This window comes from Syngnathoides biaculeatus, chromosome 4 (assembly GCF_019802595.1).
Source record: "Syngnathoides biaculeatus isolate LvHL_M chromosome 4, ASM1980259v1, whole genome shotgun sequence".
Lineage (NCBI taxonomy): Eukaryota > Metazoa > Chordata > Actinopteri > Syngnathiformes > Syngnathidae > Syngnathoides > Syngnathoides biaculeatus.
The window spans coordinates 10,750,819-10,772,718 of record NC_084643.1 but is presented as its reverse complement, the minus strand read 5'-3'; the positions used below and the strand labels follow the sequence as shown (position 1 = coordinate 10,772,718).

At 42.4% G+C, this 21,900-nt stretch overlaps 1 protein-coding gene across 2 annotated transcripts in view; it reads left to right on the top strand.

The window, feature by feature from the left end:
- dmxl1 (Dmx-like 1) overlaps nt 1–19,013 on the top strand; it is a 54,125-nt gene extending 35,112 nt beyond the window's left edge. The window contains exons 34-51 of one of the 2 annotated variants that reach the window (XM_061816206.1): nt 1,636–1,757; nt 2,187–2,444; nt 3,064–3,269; nt 3,345–3,496; nt 3,658–3,743; nt 3,832–4,033; nt 4,260–4,377; nt 4,775–4,834; nt 9,268–9,354; nt 9,563–9,681; nt 11,099–11,246; nt 11,795–11,855; nt 13,187–13,314; nt 13,733–13,810; nt 14,012–14,103; nt 14,278–14,330; nt 14,437–14,654; nt 17,477–19,013. In XM_061816206.1, coding sequence (XP_061672190.1) covers nt 1,636–1,757; nt 2,187–2,444; nt 3,064–3,269; nt 3,345–3,496; nt 3,658–3,743; nt 3,832–4,033; nt 4,260–4,377; nt 4,775–4,834; nt 9,268–9,354; nt 9,563–9,681; nt 11,099–11,246; nt 11,795–11,855; nt 13,187–13,314; nt 13,733–13,810; nt 14,012–14,103; nt 14,278–14,330; nt 14,437–14,654; nt 17,477–17,725 — 2,437 coding nt within the window. In that variant the 3' untranslated portion in view covers nt 17,726–19,013. The remainder of the gene's footprint in view (nt 1–1,635; nt 1,758–2,186; nt 2,445–3,063; nt 3,270–3,344; nt 3,497–3,657; nt 3,744–3,831; nt 4,034–4,259; nt 4,378–4,774; nt 4,835–9,267; nt 9,355–9,562; nt 9,682–11,098; nt 11,247–11,794; nt 11,856–13,186; nt 13,315–13,732; nt 13,811–14,011; nt 14,104–14,277; nt 14,331–14,436; nt 14,655–17,476) is intronic. The other variant, XM_061816207.1, reaches the window with a different exon arrangement.
- The last annotated feature ends 2,887 nt before the right edge of the window (nt 19,014–21,900 follow it).

Genomic DNA, 21,900 nt, shown 5'->3' with positions numbered 1-21,900 from the left:
TCACGACTGATAAATAGCAGCTTCAAAAGCCATACTACTGTATTCCAAAAACTAGATGAGAACATTATCCCATTTGTTGTTGATTGATTTGACCGCATGCGTGCATCAGCCCTTGCATTATTTAGTGTGCATGGTTACCAGTGCCCAAGCCCCTTATTTCTCTTTATTCCACCCCAGTAAGTTTTTCCAGCAAGTGCAACCAGAGGAGTAACATGAACATTTTTTTACAGCAAAACAATTGAATAGACCAGTGGGTCCAATGTCATAAAGGGTGTTATGTCAGAGTCGGATATGGTGTAAAAATCAGGTTGTATCAAAGTTATGTATCCCTGGGTGACAACTTCAAATTGTTCAGGAACATGCTGAAACGGGTGCGTGAGTGTGTGTATGCCTGGTATCAATATTTAAGCAAATGATGATGTACTGATACCACTTTTTTTTTTTTTTTTAGTATTGAGACTTTGTAGTGCCCTTAAATCTTTTCAGTTTTGGTAATGATCTGTCATTTTTCAAAACACAAATTAATTCACTTGAACTTGACAAGTTAAGTAGCATAACTTGTCATCACTGACATTTTAACATGCAACTGTATAATTTTCGAAATCTTGCCTCACATTTTGGTTAAATTTAGCCTGTCACACAAAGTTTCTCTTATGTGATGTCACTCTGAGCACTCGGGAGCATCTTGTAAAAGGATGACATTAAGTAAGTGCATTAGAAATTCACATAATTACATCCTACCTATATGTGTTGGCTGCAAAATAAAGGGAATAAAATGAAATAGATTACTGCTTCTAAAATTCAACTGTGGTGGGATAGCTCAATTTGTCTTCTCCTTAAAGTGTTGTCATCGGTCTTCTTTAAAGTATCTCCACACAACTACTGTGGGGCCTGCTCCACCTGGCCGGAATTTATGTCAGGCTGGTAAACTGCTCTTGGTTTGTAGTATTGCGGCATTTTTATGGAGTCCCAATTAAGAGAGCAGATTTACAGCCTCGGTATCAGTACATCCTCAGTATATTTATTTGTGACTTAAGGGACTCATACTTCTTAAGGATCGGGCGTATCACATCTACTTTGATAACGTAGTCTTTGTTTCAAGACCTTTTTTGATGTTCTTTACGTCCATGCACAGATGAGGGTGTTGTGGTTTGCCATGTCTTAGTTTTGAGTTTGATGCATTTGTGCATTTGGATGACTGCTAATTTAAATGGCTGCTGAATGGAGATCTATTCTGATAGAATCTGGCTTTGGGATGACAGTTTCTGGTCCTGAACACGCACACCAAATGACATTGCTTCCTTGCTTCCGTGTGCGTGATTAGAATTTTGTTGTAATGGCTGGAACCATAATAACACACAGCAAATATACAGCCCCTGTTATGGCTCTGATAAATTGTCAGGTCAGTTTCGTAACCCCATTCTGTCAGTACACTTTCTACTGAAAAGCAAGAGAAAAATAGCGGCTTTAACTGACAGTGAAAGCTGTCTGTGAATTATCAAACATAATTACAATGCTGCACATTAGTAATACAGAATTGGCCTTTTTTTTTTTTTTTTTTTTTTTTTAATTCTGTTGTGCATTTCATGTATAACAAGGCTACTGCTTGACATTTTGCCGGTTCTTCTCCCGCAGTCACATGAACAACTTCACAGGGATTGTGTATCAGAGCATTTTGCTCTCTCAAAAACATCCAGCGAGAGCCGCTGGCATGGATGGGTCCATTCAGCCAAACACTTCTCCTGCACAGTGGCCAGGTAATAACCTAGATAAACCCCAATTAGTGGCCTCAAATACTTGGGAATGACGTGAAAGTATTTGGTATTTAAGGCTTTTTTTTTTTTTGTCGTGGGAAAGATATCATACATAATTTGCTTTTGGAAAAAAAAAAAAACTTACATGTGCGGTTTAGTTCCTTTTTTTTTTTTAATCATTTGTGACCCATTTATTTTCAAGAGTAATTTTTTTTTTTTTTTTATAAATCACATTTCACATTTTCTATTTTGTCAGTTTAGCAGCAACACACTCATTTGCCGCTAGCCGGGTCACTCACTCGGCGAGGCTTTGTTTTTTTGTTTATTGTCCCAGTTACTATTCGTAATTCTAAAAATGTTATTTTCAAATGGTCTCACTTTTCGAAATTACCGTTGACCTCCCGCGTTCATCCCCGCTGCGCCGCTCTCCAGGTATCGCCTCAATGGTCCGTCTGTTGAGCTCAGCAGGAGATGAGAGTCAACCGGGCCTCGCCGTGCTGCTCTGTGAGATCCTGACAGCTGTTTACCTCAGCCTCTTTGTTCACGGCATGGCCACCCACTCGAGCAACGAGCTCTTTCGCATCACGGGCCACCCTCTGAGCAGCAAGCTTTGGGTCAAAGTGTTCGGGGGAGGTTTGCGGACCCCCATCTCTGAGAGAGGCAACAGTCCGGCAAAAACTCCCCCACCAGGTGATTTGAAGCTGATGAGATTGGGTTGATCTGTGTTTTTACCAGTGCAGAACAAATGGATGAAATGAAATCAGACACGCTGAGTTAGTTTCTCATCTTTTGGACCTTGTATGATGTTATCAGAGTCGTTTAGGCTCCATGCTCTCTGTAATATTGCTGGGGATTTTACTTTTGTTGTATGTTATGCTTCTGTTCAGTGCCTTTGCAATTAAGATAAGACCCTATTAATCCTAAAATGAATACACTGGAATGCCTTGAGAAATAAACCCTTAGCAGACACATCTGCATAATCCATCTATTAAAAACGATTGTAAATTTAGACTTTTTGATTGACATAAGAAATTTAGCTATATTACACCTTTGCAAAGTTCAATTGTAATTGTTGCTTTACACCTTTATAAAGTCACCATTATTAAATTGAGAATTATTTTCATAAAAAAGGATTCTTTTCATAAATATTGGATATTAATTTTGAAGGTGTACTTAGTGAATCGTCATTTAAGTGTATTGTTCTGTGCTTTCTTCCTCAATAATTTGTTGCATAGCTGTAATCGCAGTTGAATAAATTTAAAAAAAAAAAAAGATGGAAAATCGACAAATGCATTTGTTAAATTCACAGCTTCGCCTACCATAAACATGTCCGATAAGAAGCCCAGACGGTTCCGGCTCCTCTCGTCACGGAGCGGATCGAAGGAAGAATCTATCGAGAAGGAGCCTCCCTCCAGTCCAAAGCCTGAACATGTGGTGGACCAGGAAGCCACTTCCATTTTCAAAGAATGTTTTGTCCCACCAGCGCTCAGCATCTGGGATTACTTTATCGCTAAGGTACCGCTGAAGACTATCACTCAAAAATCCAAATGTATTTTTCCCTACTGAGATTTTCCTCTGCTTTTCTCTCAGCCATTTCTGCCACCTTCAGAAAGCAAAGTTCAGTATGACTCAGAAGAGAGCCCGGGCAGTGAAGATGACGACGACGACGACGGCGACGAATACGACGATACGTTTGACCCCAACTCGCCTCAAAAAGAGCACACGAACAACAATTCATACAGGTGAATATCAATCCCAGCACCAAGACCCTTCAAACCTTCCCTGTCGTTTGGCTTGCCTGCAAATGTTACGGTCCTCGTTTTTATCAAGACTACATTGGACAACTATAAATCATTGTTGCTGTTATATTATAAAGTATATTGTCATGGTTTTCTCTGTCCAGTTGGTGTTTAATGCGCTTGGCAATGGTTCAGCTGGTTCAAGTCAACCTCAAGTCCTTCTACCCGATGGCCGGATATGATCTATTGGGTTAGTACCGGCACGCGCACACATCCAGCAAGCTGCATTGTGGCTGTTTTGTCAACCTCTGTCTTGTTTTTATTTCTGCTCGGCATAGATCTGCCTGTGGCCTCCCCGCTGTGTCACAGTGTGCTGAAGACATTGCAGCGCTGGGAGCAGGTGCTGCAAAAAAGACTTGAAATCTTTGGAGGACCCCCCTCCAAGTACATTTCCACACACTTCGTGGAGGAAGCCGTCACGCCGGGCCCTGCCCTCCTCCGACACAAGGCCCTATTTGAACCGTCCAATACCCCATTTAGGTACTCCTGTGACTCTCTAGTTGCAATGTCACATGAAGAAACAATTTGGCTGATTGATGTGTTGTGCCTCAAGCACAAGCTTAAATATTTATTACGAAGTGGCAACAGTGGCACAAAACGGCAATAATTAATATTTTCCAAGCTTTAAGTTTGGCTCCCGTAAGCTCATAGGGCTGGGGGGTTTTTTTTGTGTTTTTTTTTTTTTTTTTGTTGTTGTTGTCTGCAGGACAAACCACCATTCAGCGCTCCCTGTCAAGCGCCTTTGGTTGTTCTTGGTCAAGCAGGACGAGGTGCAGGATACGTTTATCCAAAACATCTTTACCAAGAAACGTGATACCGGAGAGGTACACCAATTTTTCACTGCACGTAAAAATGTATGAATGTAGCGCACCAACAACAGTAAAATGCCACCAAATAACACTGCTTTGTCACTGCAGAATTGCAATCACGTCTTTATTTAATCAAACAACTACTGAGTCATTACTACTTTGAATTAACTCCATGATTGTTGTTGTTTCTTTGCATGATAAAATGTATTGTTACTGCCTCCAGCTGCATGATGATGCATTCAAGTAATTGCTGCCCATTTGATTAACAGCACAATAATTCACTTTCTCTGTTTGTTTGTTTGTTTGTTTGTATGCATGGTCTGCTACTTGCTGGATGTTGTGTGCTTGTGTCTGTCTATCGGTCTTGTCTGTCCGTGTCTGTTGTCTTGTTCTACCTCCCAAATCATTAAAGTTGGTTGAGGACCGGTCTGATATGAAATGTTCAGGGATGGACGAGACGGGAAACCATCAGGTACTGCTGGCATATACAGTAGATGTATTCTTAGTGTACGTACACGTATTAGGGATGAGACAGTACTTGGTAAAACCGCTCAGTATGCTCTGCATGGGGAAGTACACGCTCGGTCTTTCTTTTGGTATGCAATTCATTTAGAATCGCTCTGCGTGTGTTTGTGTGCGCACGCACACTTACCCACTGACAGTCGTAATTGTGACACCTCACGGATGAGATAAAACCAGTAGCATGGGTCAAAGATTCGAGAGATGAATATTTGAAGATGCACCGGCTTCATCCAAATTTCCCGTGGGGATTCGTTTCAGTTTCAATGTTCAAATATAACCGCAACGGAGGGAAAACTGTTAACAGACATTATACTATCTGCTAGCGTTGCTTTACACGTCCTGCACTTCTTAAGGGAACACAAACAACACGGCTAAGCGTCTTACATGGTTATAGCCTGATGTAACGCTTGCTGGACACCCGATAGTCGAGAAACTGTACAGGTAATGTTACTGCTACCAGCCACAAATGACTACGGCAGTTGCCTTTTGATGTCGGCTTTATTTTTAAAGCCAAAACATGTAAAAATGGGCTGACGACGACTCTTCACCGTGTCTTGACTGCGGTGATTAGATTCAAGTTACGTTCAAGGCATGTACACAAGAGAGTGCACTAATAATACCTTCACTTACAATTTAAACAATAGAACATGGAACCTCGGAAAGAATTGTGAAAATAAAGTGGGTGCCTGGGAACACTCATTTTGTGAACAGTATGACCACAATAATTCTTGAACAGTGCACACCACCAGCAGAACGAAAATGTATTCAAAATCCTATTGAACACACTTACTATGGCACCCAAGATAAACAAGACGGAAGAAATAACCGATGCAGTGGGAGGATTTATATCGAAAGGTTTGCAGGCTTTTTCTGTTGTTGAAGATATGTAAATTAAAAACACTCGCTCCACATAACATTCTGCACATGGACCTTTCAATTCCAACATACATGTAAGAGTGGGCTATAAAGTGTGGGCTGATTGGTCATGATTGTAGAGTGGATTACAAGGAATGACCAATATCCCCACTCGTTAACCAACTGCCACACAGATAACAGTTCACGTGAAATATGATATTCAGTACAATACAAATTGCAATTTTTGCTGACAAAGAGCGAAAAAGTCGTTCTCTTTTTGGCCCAAAACCAAAGTACGCATTGCGTCATGGGCTACCTGTACTGTCATACCCCTAATATGTATACCATTTATGCATATTAATCTGTGTGCAGCATGCTCTCTTGAACTCCCTCAACCCCCAATGGGATTTTATTTCTCTTTAGGCTTTATTTTGGATATTCCAAATAAAAGTTGTAGTTTCTAGAATTATAATTGACAGCAGAGTGGATTACCGTGCCGAAGTCTCTGCCTTTGTGTGTGTGTGTGTGTGTGTGTGTGTGTGTGAAGTATTCATGTTCTCAATGTTGTTGCATGCATTTTCTCCGGGTATTGAAGCACCCTCCCACATTCCAAAAACATGCGTGTTGTAATAGAAAAGTGTCGAGCTGTACAGTCGAAACCAGAAGTTTACATACAGTATACTGTGCCAAAACACATTTCATTTTTTGCCTTTCTGTCTAAAGATCACCAAAATTATTTCATTGAGATAGAGAATTTCTCGGAGAATTTTATATTATTTTCTTCGAGGTCAGAGGTTTACATGGACAAAAAGGGCCATGGGGAAGCCCAGATGATTTCATGGTTTGGAAACTCTTTATTGGTTAACTGACAACACGACTTTATTGATAGGAGACACTCTGCTTCCTTGTTTGAAATCAAAGGAAATGGGCCAGGAAATCAAAGAGAGAATCATGGAGCTCCAAAAGTCTGGCTCATCTTTGGCCGCAATTTCCAGATGCTTGAAGTTGCCACGTTCATTTGTTAAAACTAATCTAAAAATCACGGGAATGTCCAGGCATCACACCGCTCAGGAAGGAGATACAGTAGCTGTGTCCCGGAGATGAACGTGTTTATGTCCGAAATGTGCAAATCAACCCCAGAACAAATGATAAACGACCTTGTGAAGAGGCTGGAAGAAGCTGGTAAGAAAGTGTTTTTATCCGATTGAAAAGAGTCCTGCGTGGGCCGAAAGGAAACTCACTGAGAATGAAGCCGTTACTAGTAAAAAAACATAAAAAAGACACCACGACAAAGATCTTAACTTCTTGAAACATGTCTTGTGGGCTGACGAAATTAATGTGGAGCGGTTACATCTGGAGGAAAAGGGGGGGAAGCTCGTAGCTAGACCTGAGAACACCATACCAACTGTGAAACATGGAGGTGCCAGCATCATGTTGTGGGGCTCTTTTGCTGCACCAAGAACTGGACCTCCTCACGAGATAAATGGCATCACGAAGAACATAATGACAAAGGTTACATCTGGAGGACAAAGGAGGAAGCTTGGAGCTAGACTTGAGAACGCCATACCAACTGTGAATCATGGAGGTTGTGGGGCTATTTTGCTGCGGCAGGAACAGAACCTCCTCATGAAATAGATGGTATCATGAAGAAGATTGGTTGGAAATATTCAGGCAACATCTCAAGACACATCAGACAGGAAGTTAAAACCTGGGCACAAATGTGTCTTCCAATTGGACGATGACCCTAAGCAGAAGTGGCTTTAGGATCACAACGTTAGTGTCTCAGAGGGGGCCATCATCACAAAGTCCTGATCTGAATCCCATGGAAAATTTGTGGGTACATCTGAAGGGTTAGGAGGCCCCGTAGCTCAGTGGTTACAGCATTGGTCTGGTAAATCAGGGGTCGTGAGTTCGTATCTCACTGGGGCCTCTCCTCCCCAAGAGGGGTTGCGTCAGGAAGGGCATCCGGCGTAAAAAGTGTGCCAAACAAATATGAGCGTTCATCTGAGATGCTACGCTGTGGCGACCACTCACGGGACAAGCCGAAAGAAACTTACTTACTATCTGCGAGCAAGGCAAGCGGCAAACCGCCAGGAGTAATGGCCCAGGATAGGATACCAGCAGAGTATGGTCAGAAGCTTGTGGAAGGTTACCCAAAAGCCACGCACTTCAAAGGAAATGCTACTCGATACGGTGTAAAATGTAAGCTTTTCACCTCAAAGAAAATGATATCAAATTATCCAAGAAATCCTTCCTCTGACTATTGTGGCATTTGACCAAATTGAATAATTTTGGTGATCCTGACTGACTTGAAACAGGAGAGATTGATTCAACTTGAGTCAGTGAGACAAAAAATGGAATGTGTGTTTTTTACAGTGCGGGTAAACTTTGGGCTTCGCCTGTATATGTGCTGTGTAATTGGCCAGTGACCAGTGTAAGTTGTACCCAGCCTTTTGCCCAAAGTCAGGCGGAATAGGCTCCAGCTCACTCTAATTAAGAACAAGTTGTAGACCGTAGATTGTCGAAGATGGTTGGATAGAAGAAGAATTTGCACTGAGCCAGCAGACTTATTGTCCTGCCCTGTCTGTGTAGTGGTAAACAACATCAACCGTATTACGATGCAGTAGTGTGGATGGCTGGTGAATTGAGGCTCATTACCGTGAGCTTCATTCACGCGGCCTATTTTTGTATTTTGCATTTGAGTAAGAACGATGCGTCTGTCATCTACTGGTGATGAAGAACGTGAGCACGTGCATTTTCACCAAAAACTGGCACCATGTGAAGTAAAAGCCCGCATTGTGCGCCTTTTAGCTCCTGCCCTTAAGATAGTGCCTTTGTCGTCCATGTTTGAGAGTACCGACGCGTGAAGATGAGTAGATTCTCATTCTTGGACCTAACACTGTCGCATTCGATCTGCATCCCGCAGAGATTATGCACGCTGCGTAAATGGCAAACGACCGTATTTAGATTTCTGCGAGTCAAATTGTACTTTATCGCATCTGACAGAAAGAGCCACGGCCGTTTCCTCTTGAATAAATGCAGTAAAGACGATGATTTCATCTCCTACTCTGTGGGTGCGTTTCATTTTGAATAATTGTGGAACCACGATAAAACCGTCACCTCGGCGGTGGTGCTCGTACTTATTGCTCATAGGCCACTTCTCTCCCACTGTCTCGTGGCGTTCGCCCGGTTATGTTGCTCACTGGAGGTTAACCGTGCAGTGCAATAAAAGCCCGACGTGTCCTCTCCTAACCTCACAAGGCACGACAAGCGTGCGCATAAATACACTGACAGCGTGGAGAGTGTTGGACGCATAGAAGCAGCGCCCGGTTCGTGCTTTGGCTTCTGGCACGTCAGCTGTTATCTTAAAAAGAGAGGAAAAAAAAAAAATAATTTGACACTTTATTTATGTTGTCAGGGCAATGGCTCTTTAGTTAGAAGCAGAATACTTTGTGAAGTTATGGCGACGATTTGCCTTGAAGAAATGTTTATAAAGTTATGATTGTGTGTTTATGTGCGCGCGAACAGACTGAGTCAGATCTGGGCTGCCCGGGGGGGAAGGCCCGCATCATTCACAAGGAGTCAGACATCATCACGGCCTTTGCCATCAACAAGGTACACCCAAAAAAAAGATATATATATATATATAATAAATAATAGGTACGATGGCACAAAAATCAATCATGTTCTCTTTAGGAATATGCGTATGGATTTTTTTTATTTATTTATTTTTTTTTGTGACCAAAAGTTACCAATAACGTCAACGTGTCAGCATTCATCCACTCACTCCCACGCACGATGTTTTCACTTTTGTGTCTTCCAGGCAAATCGAAATTGCTTAGTCATGGCCTCCACACATGACATTCAGGAGTTGGATGTGTCATCCATCTTGGCCACACAGATCTTGACATGGATCGATGATGAGGAGGTTGAAGCGAAAGGGTAAGAGACGGACGGACGGACGGACGGACAGACGGACGGGTTGCCTCTCTTTTGTTGGATGGAGACTGAACTGGTGCCGTCTGGACAAAATGCTCGTTTACTTAGTGCAAAAATTTCTCTCCTGTACTGTATTTAAGTGTCCTCTTCCCTATTGGACATCAATCACCGGGCGCATCATTGCAGCTTGAATAGATTCCTTAACACTTGGTGATCAAATTCAAAATGTATTTTATTACTGCTCAATGAATATTCCCCGCAAAAGGATACTTTTGCTATTGCCTTGCGTTGACAAGTACAGAAATGCACAGCTTCACCTTTGCAAGTGCCACTCATCATTTTTGCAAGTCTGTTCCTTTTCTTTGCTTTTATGTTTATCATGTGCAAAAAAGTATTACTTGGAAAGATATGTTGTAACAAACTGAGTATGAAACTGGTATGCCAAGATGGGACAAGGGCAACATAAGACTGGCAAAATTAAGGAATGGTTAAAAAAAAAATTAAAAAAAAAATCATCTTTGAAACATTGCAGAGGTGAACAGGTGAAGCGGAATACGAGTGCATCATGATAAGATGGTCCCTGAAAGGCTCAGTTGCTCACGAGCAAGGATCGGGCAGGGTTCACCAATTTGTATGACGAAATAGTCCAAAATTTGAAGAACGTTTCGTAAATGTTTGGATTTCATCGTCTCCACTCCATTATCTCAAAAGATTCAATGAATTTGGAGAAATCTCTGCATGCAAGAGGCAAGTTACGAAAACCAGCATTGAATACCCGTAAGCGTTCGATCCCTCAAGCAGCACTGCATTTAAAACCGGCCTCATTGTGTTAAGGATATTGCCACGCGGCTTCAGGAACATTATCAGTCAACCACATCTACAAATGCAAAATCGAGCACGCAAAGCGAAAGCCGCATATAAACAAGACCCAAAAACGCTGTCGCTTTCTCTGAGTCCGAACTCAACAGAGATGAACTCATGCCGAGTGGAAATGTGTTCTGTGGTTTGACGGGTCGACGTGTCAGATTGTTTTAGTAAATCAGTTGTTATGATATATATTCTAAATCTATCAATTGGAAGATTAAGTACGAGCTGGTAGCGTTTGATGGTGGTGCATTCAGTTGAGTATAGTTTGAAAAGGATTTGTAAATATTGTTTTTATTTACCTTCTACATAACGTCCCAAATTCATTTTAATATTTTTTTTTTTGTATACAAGTTTATCTGTACAAATAAACGATGAAACGACCAAACAGACACATTGATGTTGTTGCGGTTCAACTTAATGGGGTCTTTTTTTTTTGTAGAACCCCCCCCCCCCCCCCCCCCCATGTGTGAATTATGGAAGACTCTTACTAGTTTGAGCAGAAAACACCACTAGCTTGATGCCAATCGTTCTCTCTCTCCCTCCTTCCCTCCAGAGTGGGCACGGATGACTTTCTGGTGGTCCACACACACGATGACTTTGTCTCCTTGCACGGCACCACGCCATACACTCGAAGTAGCCCCGGCACGCCCATCAACATGCCGTGGTTGGGCGGGCATCAGACTGGCCGGGGAGCCTCCGTGGTCAGTTCTACTCATTTCTGGAGTGCGATTCGAATACTTTTCGCTGTTGTGCCTGTTGCTGCGACACATTTGGCCAAGGATTACTCCAACTAGGCATACAGTGTTGTTAAAAAAAAAAAAAAAGCAGCAATTTTATGACTATCAAGGGTCTTCTAGGCATCACATTCACTCCTGTGAGCATGATTACGAAATTATCACATGCCTCTGATCTCGGAATCAGATTGCGGTCAGCAGCTGAAAGATTCATTTGGTTTCACCCCTCAAGTTGAATGTTTGAGAGTCACCTTCATTTGCATCAACCAGAGAAGCCACCTCTATTCATGTTTCAACAAGAATTGACTTGATGAGACTGAATGTATTTGTGTGCCTTAATACATCACAGACGTGAGAGTACATGCAGCACACACAAGTAATTGGCTCTGATGTGAAAAGGTCTTCGATGTATGTAGCAAATGTAAAAAGAAAAAAGGCACCACAGTTAAGTTCTGCATTGCTCTTTGCTCTTGTGCATCTTTGTCCTCCTCTTCACGTTCACCTTCTTCCCTCAGATGATCAAGAGAAATATCAACAATGTGAGAAGAATGACCTCGCATCCCACACTGCCATATTGTAAGTTGTCTTTGTTGACCTGATGTTGGAATATTCTTCGTGTGAAGGTTCCCTGATGCGTACTTTTTAAGAGCTTTTTTTTTCTTCCCTTTAACCAAACATATCTTGATTCCAGAGTTGTATGTCCGTGAAATGAATCACTTTCTATAATTCGTTATTTTGTGGCATTTTTCATCTTCAGTGTTTATCTAACACTTTCATAGATTGGGTGCTTTTTCTTGAGGAAAAAAAAAATAATAATAATAATTAAATCTCTCCCAATGTCATGTTAAAAATAAAAAAAATCTGAGTGGTTAAAATGCAGATTTCTTGTATGCCCCCCCTCGTCCCCCAGTGTTTTGGGAACTCCTTCCATATGCACATTTTACACATTTTATTATTTCATTTATTTTTTCATACAATTGCTTGCAAAAGTTGGCGCCTTCCCACAAAAAGGCGGCTCGCCTCGTTCATGGGAAGAGTAATAAGAAACAATTCCAAAAGGACCTAATTTGACTTTATTTCTGTACAGTACAACCTCGGTTCTCGACCACAATCCATTCCAGAAGTGGATTCGAGAAGTGATTTTTTTTTTTTTTTTTTTTTTTTAGAAAACCAAATCGATATTTCCCATTACAATTAATGGAAAAAGTAATAATGCGTTCCGAACCTAAAAAAATGAGGCTTTTAAAGCTTTTTTTTTTTTTTTTTAGCCTTTCCTGATAAACTGCATAGTAGAAATACATGTGGTTTAAAAACTTTATATAATAAAATAATTTAAGAAATATATTTTTTTTTCTTAAAACGTATCCCCTGGTAGTAGAGTAGGCTAGGCTGGGAACGCATCGCCGTATCTGTAGCGACTCAGCCCCCAGCCTTGTAAACTTTTTTTTTTTTTTTTTTAATTAACAAAAGTGCAGAATAACAAGCAATGATGGGGTTGAAAAAGAAGCAACAAAAAAAAACCCCAAAAGTAACATACAAAAACATTAACTTGTAGCTCGAGTTAACGAAATCTTTGAAACAAAATAAAAATGCAGAAATGCAAATGGAACAGAACATTATTAAAGTTCACGAAAAGAGCAATGCAAAACAAATCTCTTTGGTGGGGGTGATTTCCTAAAGAATTTATCTAGCGTTATTCTATTTCAGGGTTTCGTCGGGGGTGTTCTGGTACCAATTTTCATTCAAAAACCGAAGCAAAAAAACTCTTCAATTTTCGTTTGAAAACCGATTTGTTCGAGAACCAAGTATTCACTGTAACTGTTGTGTACAAAAACCAAAATTCCCCAAAAAGCACCATAACGTCACCACAGATGATGTAATTCTTGTCTTGCTTGTTGGTCCTTCAGATTTGACGGGGGCTCAAGATGGGAGCGTGAGGATGTTCGAGTGGGGTCACTCCCAGCAGATTATTTGCTTCAGAAGTCCCGGCAACTCCAGAGTCACCAGGATTCGATTCAACCATCAAGGAAATAAGGTGCTCCCGTTGACGCTCGCCATTTTCACAAATCGGCCACTATTCTCGGCTTTGATCTGCTGAGTGACATCTTCGCACATCCTCTCAACTTTGCCACGTTGGCCCGAGCCGCAGCGGGGATTTGGCTTCAGCGCACATATTTGTTTGGCTGAGTGCACTCGCAGCACAGTCGCGGTCTCTTCTGTCGGCTCGGCCCGAAAAGAGCAGCGAGACGCTTAGAGAATTTGCAAGCACGTCCAGGAGTCGCTTCTGTAAGCGATGCAGTTTAGAGAGTGGCACGCGTTACCTGAAGGGAGCGACGCTTCCTGGCAGGTGTCCCCAGTGCAGCTGACATTGAGCCTGCTTTTGGGGAGGGTGAACAGTCTGACAGATTGTTTTGGGTTTGTTTGTTTTTTTTTTTTTTTTTTTTTTTGTGCAGTTTGGGATCGTGGATGCTGACGGCGCTTTGAGCCTCTGGCAGACCAACACGAGCGGGGCCGCTCCGAAACCCTATTTGGTACGCCCGCACGTCAGCCCCTTTACTTACTTGCTCCTCTTTTTTTCCTTTTTCAACATTTGTCTCGTCTGACATCTCAGCAACGCCCTCCCTCCTCCTCTTCCCCCTCCTACCCGTATTTTCATTTTGTTTACTATTCTGCTGCCTCTCAATTACTGTCAGTACTAGTAAGCGTCTTGTGTGTGTGTGTGCGCGCACCAGACTCTGCAGTGCCACAACAAGACGGCTCACGATTTTGTCTTTGTGGGATCGTCGTCCCTCATTGCCACTGCGGGTCTCTCCACAGACAACCGGTAACACATTCTCCACAATTCTGTATAAAGTGGAACCTCGAAGGGATGCTGATCGGTCGAGTTTTTTCCACCTCAACGTCTTTCGAGGCTCAAGTGTAGAATCTACTCGACTGCTTTGCAATCCGTTTTCCACTAACCACAGAAAATAAGAGAGGGCTTTGTTTCTCTTCCCAGGAACGTGTGTCTCTGGGACACGCTGGTGACTCCCGTTAACAGTCTCGTACACGGTGAGATGCGCGTCGAACACTCAGACAGAAGGCGGGATCCCCGTTCGATATCTGAAGGCTTCCCCCGGGCTCTCGTTGACCTTCTTCACTTTCCGTCATTCCGCAGCCTTCTGCTGCCACGAGTCAGGCGCCACCGTGCTGCTAATGGCGCCCAGGCGCCAGCTGCTGATCACGGGTGGGAGGAAGGGCTGGATCAGCATCGTGGAGCTCCCTCACCGACACCAGCGCCAGAGCTTCCAGGCGCACGACTCGCCCATCAAAGCGCTCGCCGTCGACCCGACTGAGGACTGCTTCATCAGCGGGTCTGCGGAAGGCAGCCTTAAGGTATCCGTGTTCCACCTGCACTGGGGGGCTTCTCTTTGTGTGTAAACTTGCTCACTGTCTGTTATAGAAATGGGGGGGGGGGGGGGGGGGAGAAAATTCTGAGCTCCCCGACAGCTGCAGGGTGATTGCCAACCGCTGTGCGGTGACACGGAAGATAATCGTGTATGTGATGGGAAATGATCTCATTTCACTTAATTGGACGCAACAAATCCATCACTGTTCATTTCTCTTTCTGGTCTTCCACTCAATGGCAGAAGGTCCACCGCAAGATTAAAAAAAAACAAAAAAAAAAAACAAAAGCAGAGCGCTTCGTTATCGAGGGGTCGATGCGTCACAATCATAGACAGAAAATGTGTATTTCCATCACGTTGAAGATTTATTGCAATGACATTTGTTATTGTAAACTGATCATTTTGCTGTAGCTTCATTTTCCCAGAGCAACGCGTGAAAGTAGTTTTGCTCATTTATTTTATGTATAATAATGTAAAAAAAAAAAAAAAAAGTTTTTTTTTCCCCCTGCAATGTAAAATATTTGCCTTGGCTAAATTAGTTTTATTACTTAATGATGAATTACAGTTGGAAAAAAAAAAGGTAAAGCTAGCGAAATATAATTTAGGATGACAGATTTAATATTTTTCATGATTGTCATTTTGATAGGGAGACAATCCTTAGTTGAGCCATTTGAAAATGAAATATATTTGCTGGAAATTCTAGTGAAGCACATTGATATCATTTACAAAAGGGTGGAGGGAAACAAAATGAAGATCTGGACGTCAAAACCCTTTTGAAAATGTTTTGCGTCCGCGGCGCCAAAAGCCGTCAAGCAAAGGCTCATTTTGTTTGACGGCGATGTAAACGGAAGACGGAGAATCTCCTTTAACGTGTTCAGAGGCTTAACGTCTGTCAAAATTCATCACTTGGGCTTGTCATGTGTGGGATTTTATAACGTTTTGCTTTAAAAAAAAAAAAAAAAAAAACGTTTATCTAGATGAAACTTCTTTTCCTCATTTGAAGGATTCAGATGCTAGATTGTTTGTTGTCACAAGTGTTTAAACGTTGCCGCCGGTCTTCTTGTTCTGCTTTTTTTTGTACTGCGTTGGAGGTCGCGTTCCCGTAATGGTGGGAAGTAAGATTTGGACTTCACTTGAAGGTTTTCCAAGCCACTTTTTCCTTAGCTCTACTTCATGCAAAATAGGATTACTTCTTTCACCCTCCGCAAATGATGCAACACAAAGTATCGTACACAACGGGAAAAGTTCATACATGTCAGACTCAAGTATCTGTACTTTCGTCGAAGTCCAGAAGTACCTGCGAGTACTTTTGCCACTTGTATTCCATTCAGTGTTCATGGATATGTCGTGAAAGCACCGAGCAAGGCGAAGATTATAAATTAATAAAGTTAACATATAACTTAACCATAAACAAAGAAGAAGTGTTATTTCCTTAATTGTGGCCTGTTAGGAGACTTTTATCTCGATAAGGCAAAAAAATGGCCACCCTTCCCGTGAATGGGTTCATGAAGAGAATGTTGGATGTTACATTTTGGGGGGTTTAATTGATCATTAAGAAGATCAGAGATTTGTTGAAGATCAAAGGTTTTATTCAAATTATTCAATTGAATCAAGTTTGATGGTAAATGTTGTTTTTGACGGGCGGGTATGCGCCATCGCACTCACAAGTCTGCGCACTCAAGCATGAAAAATCATGTCCGTAAAATTTGTCACAAGTAGAAATGCATAGATATTGAAAGACGTCGCTTATTTTGTGTAGTCTTGACCAATGTTCCCTCGAAGCTGCGCAATTGCGCACTTGTCGCACACTCTCAGCGCACGTGAAAACCGATCCAGCGCAGTGAACCACAGCCTGATGTCTGTTATTTTTTTTTTTTTAACACGGAAGCACACGGTCTCTGCTCAGCCTACTTGTACTTCCGAGTTTACCTGACACCACCCCCCTCCACTCTTAAAGGGGTACACTCGTAATTACAAACAGAACACACATCCTGCGGTGTCCTCACGACACGTTACTGTGTGAAGCTAGACGGCCAGCGAACTTAATAAAGAAAGTCCGTACACAAAGCGTTCTTTTCTTGCTTTTACGGAGGTCTCTTGTGGTAAATGAATTAACAAATTTGTAACTGAAAGATACAGAAAAAATATAAATTCCACTGTGTGCCATTGCGCAAAGTACAAGTAGCTAACTTATTTATGCGAAACACAACAATAGCTGTATCAACGATCACTCGTTTACATTGAGCTTTTAAATCAAATTTAATTGTGACCTCAACCTGATGTCTGTGAACATACAATACTTACAAAGACGAACGTTTCCCAAGGTTCCAACGTTTAGAACACATTCAGCGAGGTTATGAGTTGTTCCCAGACTCGACGTCCGCCATGCTGTTTTCACCGGAGAAACGTCAAAGATCCTCGATAACGTACAGAGCACTCACGCCGCATAGAAACTGAATGACCCTCACAGATCAAGAGGTGTCATTCTAACGCTTTTTCTTTGAAAACATTTTAACTCACCGCATCGTGAAATAAACATATTTTTAACCGACGAAATATACAAATATTTCAACGAGAGAGATTACACACCCGCGAATTTATATATCTGCGGGCACGACTGAGCGCACCCGTCCCATTTTTCAAAACATCCTGACTGACTTCCTGGTGTCGTGTGGGCTTAGATGAAGCTGACGTTGACCAAGACGAGTTGATTCTTTTGCAATTTATTGATTGGTCACAATTGATTCTTTTCAGCGGGAATATGATTTTGCACATTTGGCTGAAAGTCCAGGTTTTCCGATGTCTCGTCAGGTGTGGAACGTGGCCACGCAGTGTCTGCTGTACCGCTTCCCGAACGAGCACGCCCGCCACTCGCTCTTCCGCAACCTGGGCACGGGCGTCATGCAGGTGGAGGTGGGGCCGCCCAATCACGTCTTCTCCTGCGGCGCCGACGGCACCATGAAGATGAGGACGCTGCCCAACCGCTTCGGCGCCAGCAACGACGACAGCCGACGGCATCGCCACGGCAACCTCAAGAACGACGTCAAGTTCGTCTTGTAGACGAGGACTGCGGCGATTTTTTTTCCCACCGGCGCGACGCACGCGCAAACTCTCAAAGTGGACGCAGGCTTTTGTTTTTTTTTTTTTTCCAGTCGAGATCGGACGGCCGGCGGGCAGCGCAGGCCGGGAGGTAAGAGCGCCGCAATCTCCTCCTCGTCGTCGGCTCGCATTGATTGTAAACGGACGATTAAAAAAAAGCATCCAAGCACACTGGATACAGTCACGAAAAGCACATTTGAGCCGCCGTGAACGCCGCTTGGCTCGCGTCAGTCACCGGCGAGGTGAAACCTGCGACCGCTCGACAAAGACCGGAGGAGGTGAAGGCAAGTCTTGGGACGTCGTCGTATTTCTATTTGCACATAACGGTGAAACTGAACGACGATCGCAAAATTGGGGGATGCTGGACAGCCGGGTGGAATTCCAGCATGAATAGAAAGATGCTCCACAACTTGGATAAGCGAGCGAAATTTGACTTTCCGCAACCTTCCGAATGTCACGTTACGGTTCGATCTCTCACGAGGAGCTCAAAGTCCAAATTGACCAAAGGGCTTTGATACCTGCAAACTTCCGCGAGCGCCTTCGATGACTTTTCCGATCTGTCGCGCTACAAGATAAAAAATGTCATCGTCTTGCTATCATGAGGTCACAATGAAACGGACGGCGTCAGTACATTTTGCATTTCAACCACGGGAACATGTCATGGATCTAACGCGTGAATTTTGACGTTCATTATTAGCTGCAGACTGTTTAAAAAAAAAAAAAAAAAATCCACATTCGGAAGTTTGTAGAAGGTCAAATGAAGTTCACTTATCGTGCATTTTCGGGTCACGCCAGAGCTCAAAAGGCCCGAAAATGTTTTGTGAGTTGTGTAAAATGTCAATAAAGCAGTTGAGAATCATGTAAATAGGATATGATGTACAGCACATTACATATATATATATAGCGATTATTATATTCCTGGCCAATTGTATGAAGTGTCCTTAAACTTTGACTACTAATTAGTTGTAGTGGTCTTGATTCTTCGTCTCAAGTTGCACAAAATGGACCCTGTAATTGAAGCGTTGCCCCCACCCGCGTAAGATGGCCGCACCCCCTTTTTCTATGCGGGGGGGGGGGGTCGACCGGCGCCACCGCTGCTGCTGTTTCTTCCCAAATAAGATGTCTTGTGGGTGAGCAGCTTTTAAATGTTTCTTTGTACAGATGTTTTAGTCCCGAATTTCCTCTCCTATCTGTGATTCATTTGGAAGCTTTCATGAATTAAAAGTGATTCTTTTGTTGTCTTCTCGAATGTATTCAGTTTTTTTTATTCCCCGCACGCTGGTCGTCCGTGCTAAACGCTACGAGCTAATGTAAAGGAGTTGAGACTACTGCGGCGTTATCGTCTCGTGATGCAACTTTTTTTTTTCTTCTTCTAAAAACTGCAACTTCATTCTATCTTCTTCATGACTTGTTTTCTTTGAATTGAGGCCCTCGAACCCCATGGAAGACTTGACATCCTTCTGCTTCTTTGTAGAAGTGTAGCGACGTGACTTTAACTATCTATGATTTTTATGAAACGTGCTGACTGAGTGAGAGAAAGGCGTTGGGATGTTTTTGGTTTTTGTTTTTTTTCCCCTTTCTTTGGTCTAAACAATTACGGTACATATTTATGTATTTCGTTTCCAAACCCCTCTGGGTGTAGATAACGACGTAGTGTACTCCTCCCCGCATCTTGTGGAGTTGATAAATATCTTTATTATCTTTATTTGATGCAAAGTGTTTGCATCTGAAGCTGGAGAAAGAAAATGATATCAAACCAAGTTCTTTACTTTTTTTTTCTCCAAAGTTTATCTACTCGACACGAGTATGCAAATAAAAAAAAAAAAACTTTCTGCTTGTGAATTTGATCTTTTCATTCCATTTTACAGTGCACGATACATGTTACTTGTATAAGACGATTACTGAAAACAAATGAATGCGTGCATTCAGCTTCTGTACTGCTTATCCTCACGTGGGTCGCGGGCGTCCTTTCTTAGGGCAAGAGGCGAGGTACCGGTCGCCGGCCAATCGCAGTGATGAATTAATTTTCTACGTAAAGATAAAACTGCTATTTGGATCTGCGTTAGTAAAATCTCTGGCTCAGATGAACCTGTAAAGAAAAGAAAAGAAAAAAAAAAGATTCCACTTTTTGTTCTGAAACAATTTGAATCAAAGATGATTTTTTTGTCTTAATTTAATTCATGATCACTGCCGTCTACTTTGAATCGTAATTGTAATCATTTTTCAGTCAACACCGAGCGCAGCTTTGCTTACCATAGCAACCAGGGTGGCGCCAACATCGTTCCTATTTTCGCTCTTGGAGGCGCCACTTCATCACCGAGCCACTGAATGACTCTTGTCGATTACGTAGTGTGCGCAGGTATTTGCGGCAGACAAACGTCGTCCAAAAAAAAAGTCACCCTGGCCTCTCATTGAAATTGTCATTCAAATATTGACGTGATCTGAAAATAACATTGTCAGCTAATGCTAAACAGTCTACAGCTCTGCTTACCTTTTTTGCTTTGACATGTTTTCGTTTATTCCAATGTTTGAACGCGGGCCCGAGGTCCGTACCCGTTCCAGCCGCCAAGTCGTGGCCAGAGAAATGCAGTAAATTTGGCTTTGCTTTGAAGAGTCAAATTATTCAAGGGAGTCCTCTTCTAACCACCGTCGCTCAGTGGTTAGAGGACTGGTTTGGTAAATCGGGGGTTGTGGGTTCGTATCCCACTGGGGCCTCCACACCCTGAGGAAGGGCATCCGGCGTAGAAATTGTGCCAAACAAATATGTGCGTTCATCTGAGATGCTACGCTGTGGCGACCACTCACGGGACAAGCCGAAAGAAACTTACTTACTTACTTACTTACTTTTAGTCCTCTTCTAAATGAAGGTTGAGGGTGAGCCGAAGCTGATCCGAACAGACTTTGGATGGGGTGCGCCTCGACCGGTCGCTGTTTCATCGTAGGCCGGCGACAATTTTTGGGAGTTTTTGGAATGAAGGTGTTGCATTAAAAAGCACGCAAGGAAGTAGACATTGGAGAACTACCTTACGGGTAAATTGACCAACTGACCGTTCAAGTCTTTTTGTCTGCCAGCCAAAAGTGACTTTTGTTTATTTTATGCAACTCATAACCACAATAGTAACGCATAGCGGCTTGAATGAAATAATTATCATCAACATGTCTGGAAATAGTAACTCGTTACTCGCATCACTGACTGCATCGGACGTGATTTGACTAAATGGGGGGGGAAAAAAAGACAGAAAAATATCCGGGGAGGGGGGGCGGGTCTAAATTATATTCTGGACGAAATATATCTAGTACATCTATAAATAAATGCTATTCAGTTTTCAAAATGTACACAATATGATGGTTCATTATTTAGGTGCATACCTTTAACCCCCCAAAAAATTATTATATTCAACTAACTGCTAAATTGAATTCACATTTGCATCATGGCGTGTTTTCATAGCGTGTATATCGTATTTATTCAAAAACGTTTTCATTTCTTGTGTTAGTGAATGATTGAAACGCATGAATTTGACGACAATTATTAGCGTCACGTGTCGTTAATCAGTAAATAATGCAGACATTGCTTCTGAAGTCTCGCCTCGTTATTCGTTCGATTCTGCGAATGAAGTCGCTTAACAGAGTGTCAACTTGCTTCTTTCCAACCGTATCGACGATTTCTCCTTCCATCCAATCCCATCGCAACTTATTTTGGACATATCTCTTCATTTCGTTCACTCGAGAGGCGTCTTTCATCTTGCGCGCCGCCATCGCGTTGACTTGAAAATGGCCCCGTGAACCGCCTGGTATACAACAAGCGTTTTCATTGGTCAGGAGGAGCACATTCGACCAATCAACAGACGCGTATCTAATCTTAAACGTCGCTTGCAAAAGGCATATGAACGAGTGTGGATTCTGGCACGGGTTACAATCGGAATATTGCAGAAAAAAACGTTTGTTTTTTTTTTTAAATCAATGCAATTTAAAAAGACTGCATTCCGCCTATAAATGGAAAAAATCACACTTCTGTGTATTGAGCCTCGCTGACCGCTCTTCTGCCGGGCTGCCTACGCCTAGTTGGAATATTTGTATTCATAAATTAACACCACCAGGATGAGCTTCAAGTCTTTATTAGAAGAGCAAAAAAAAAA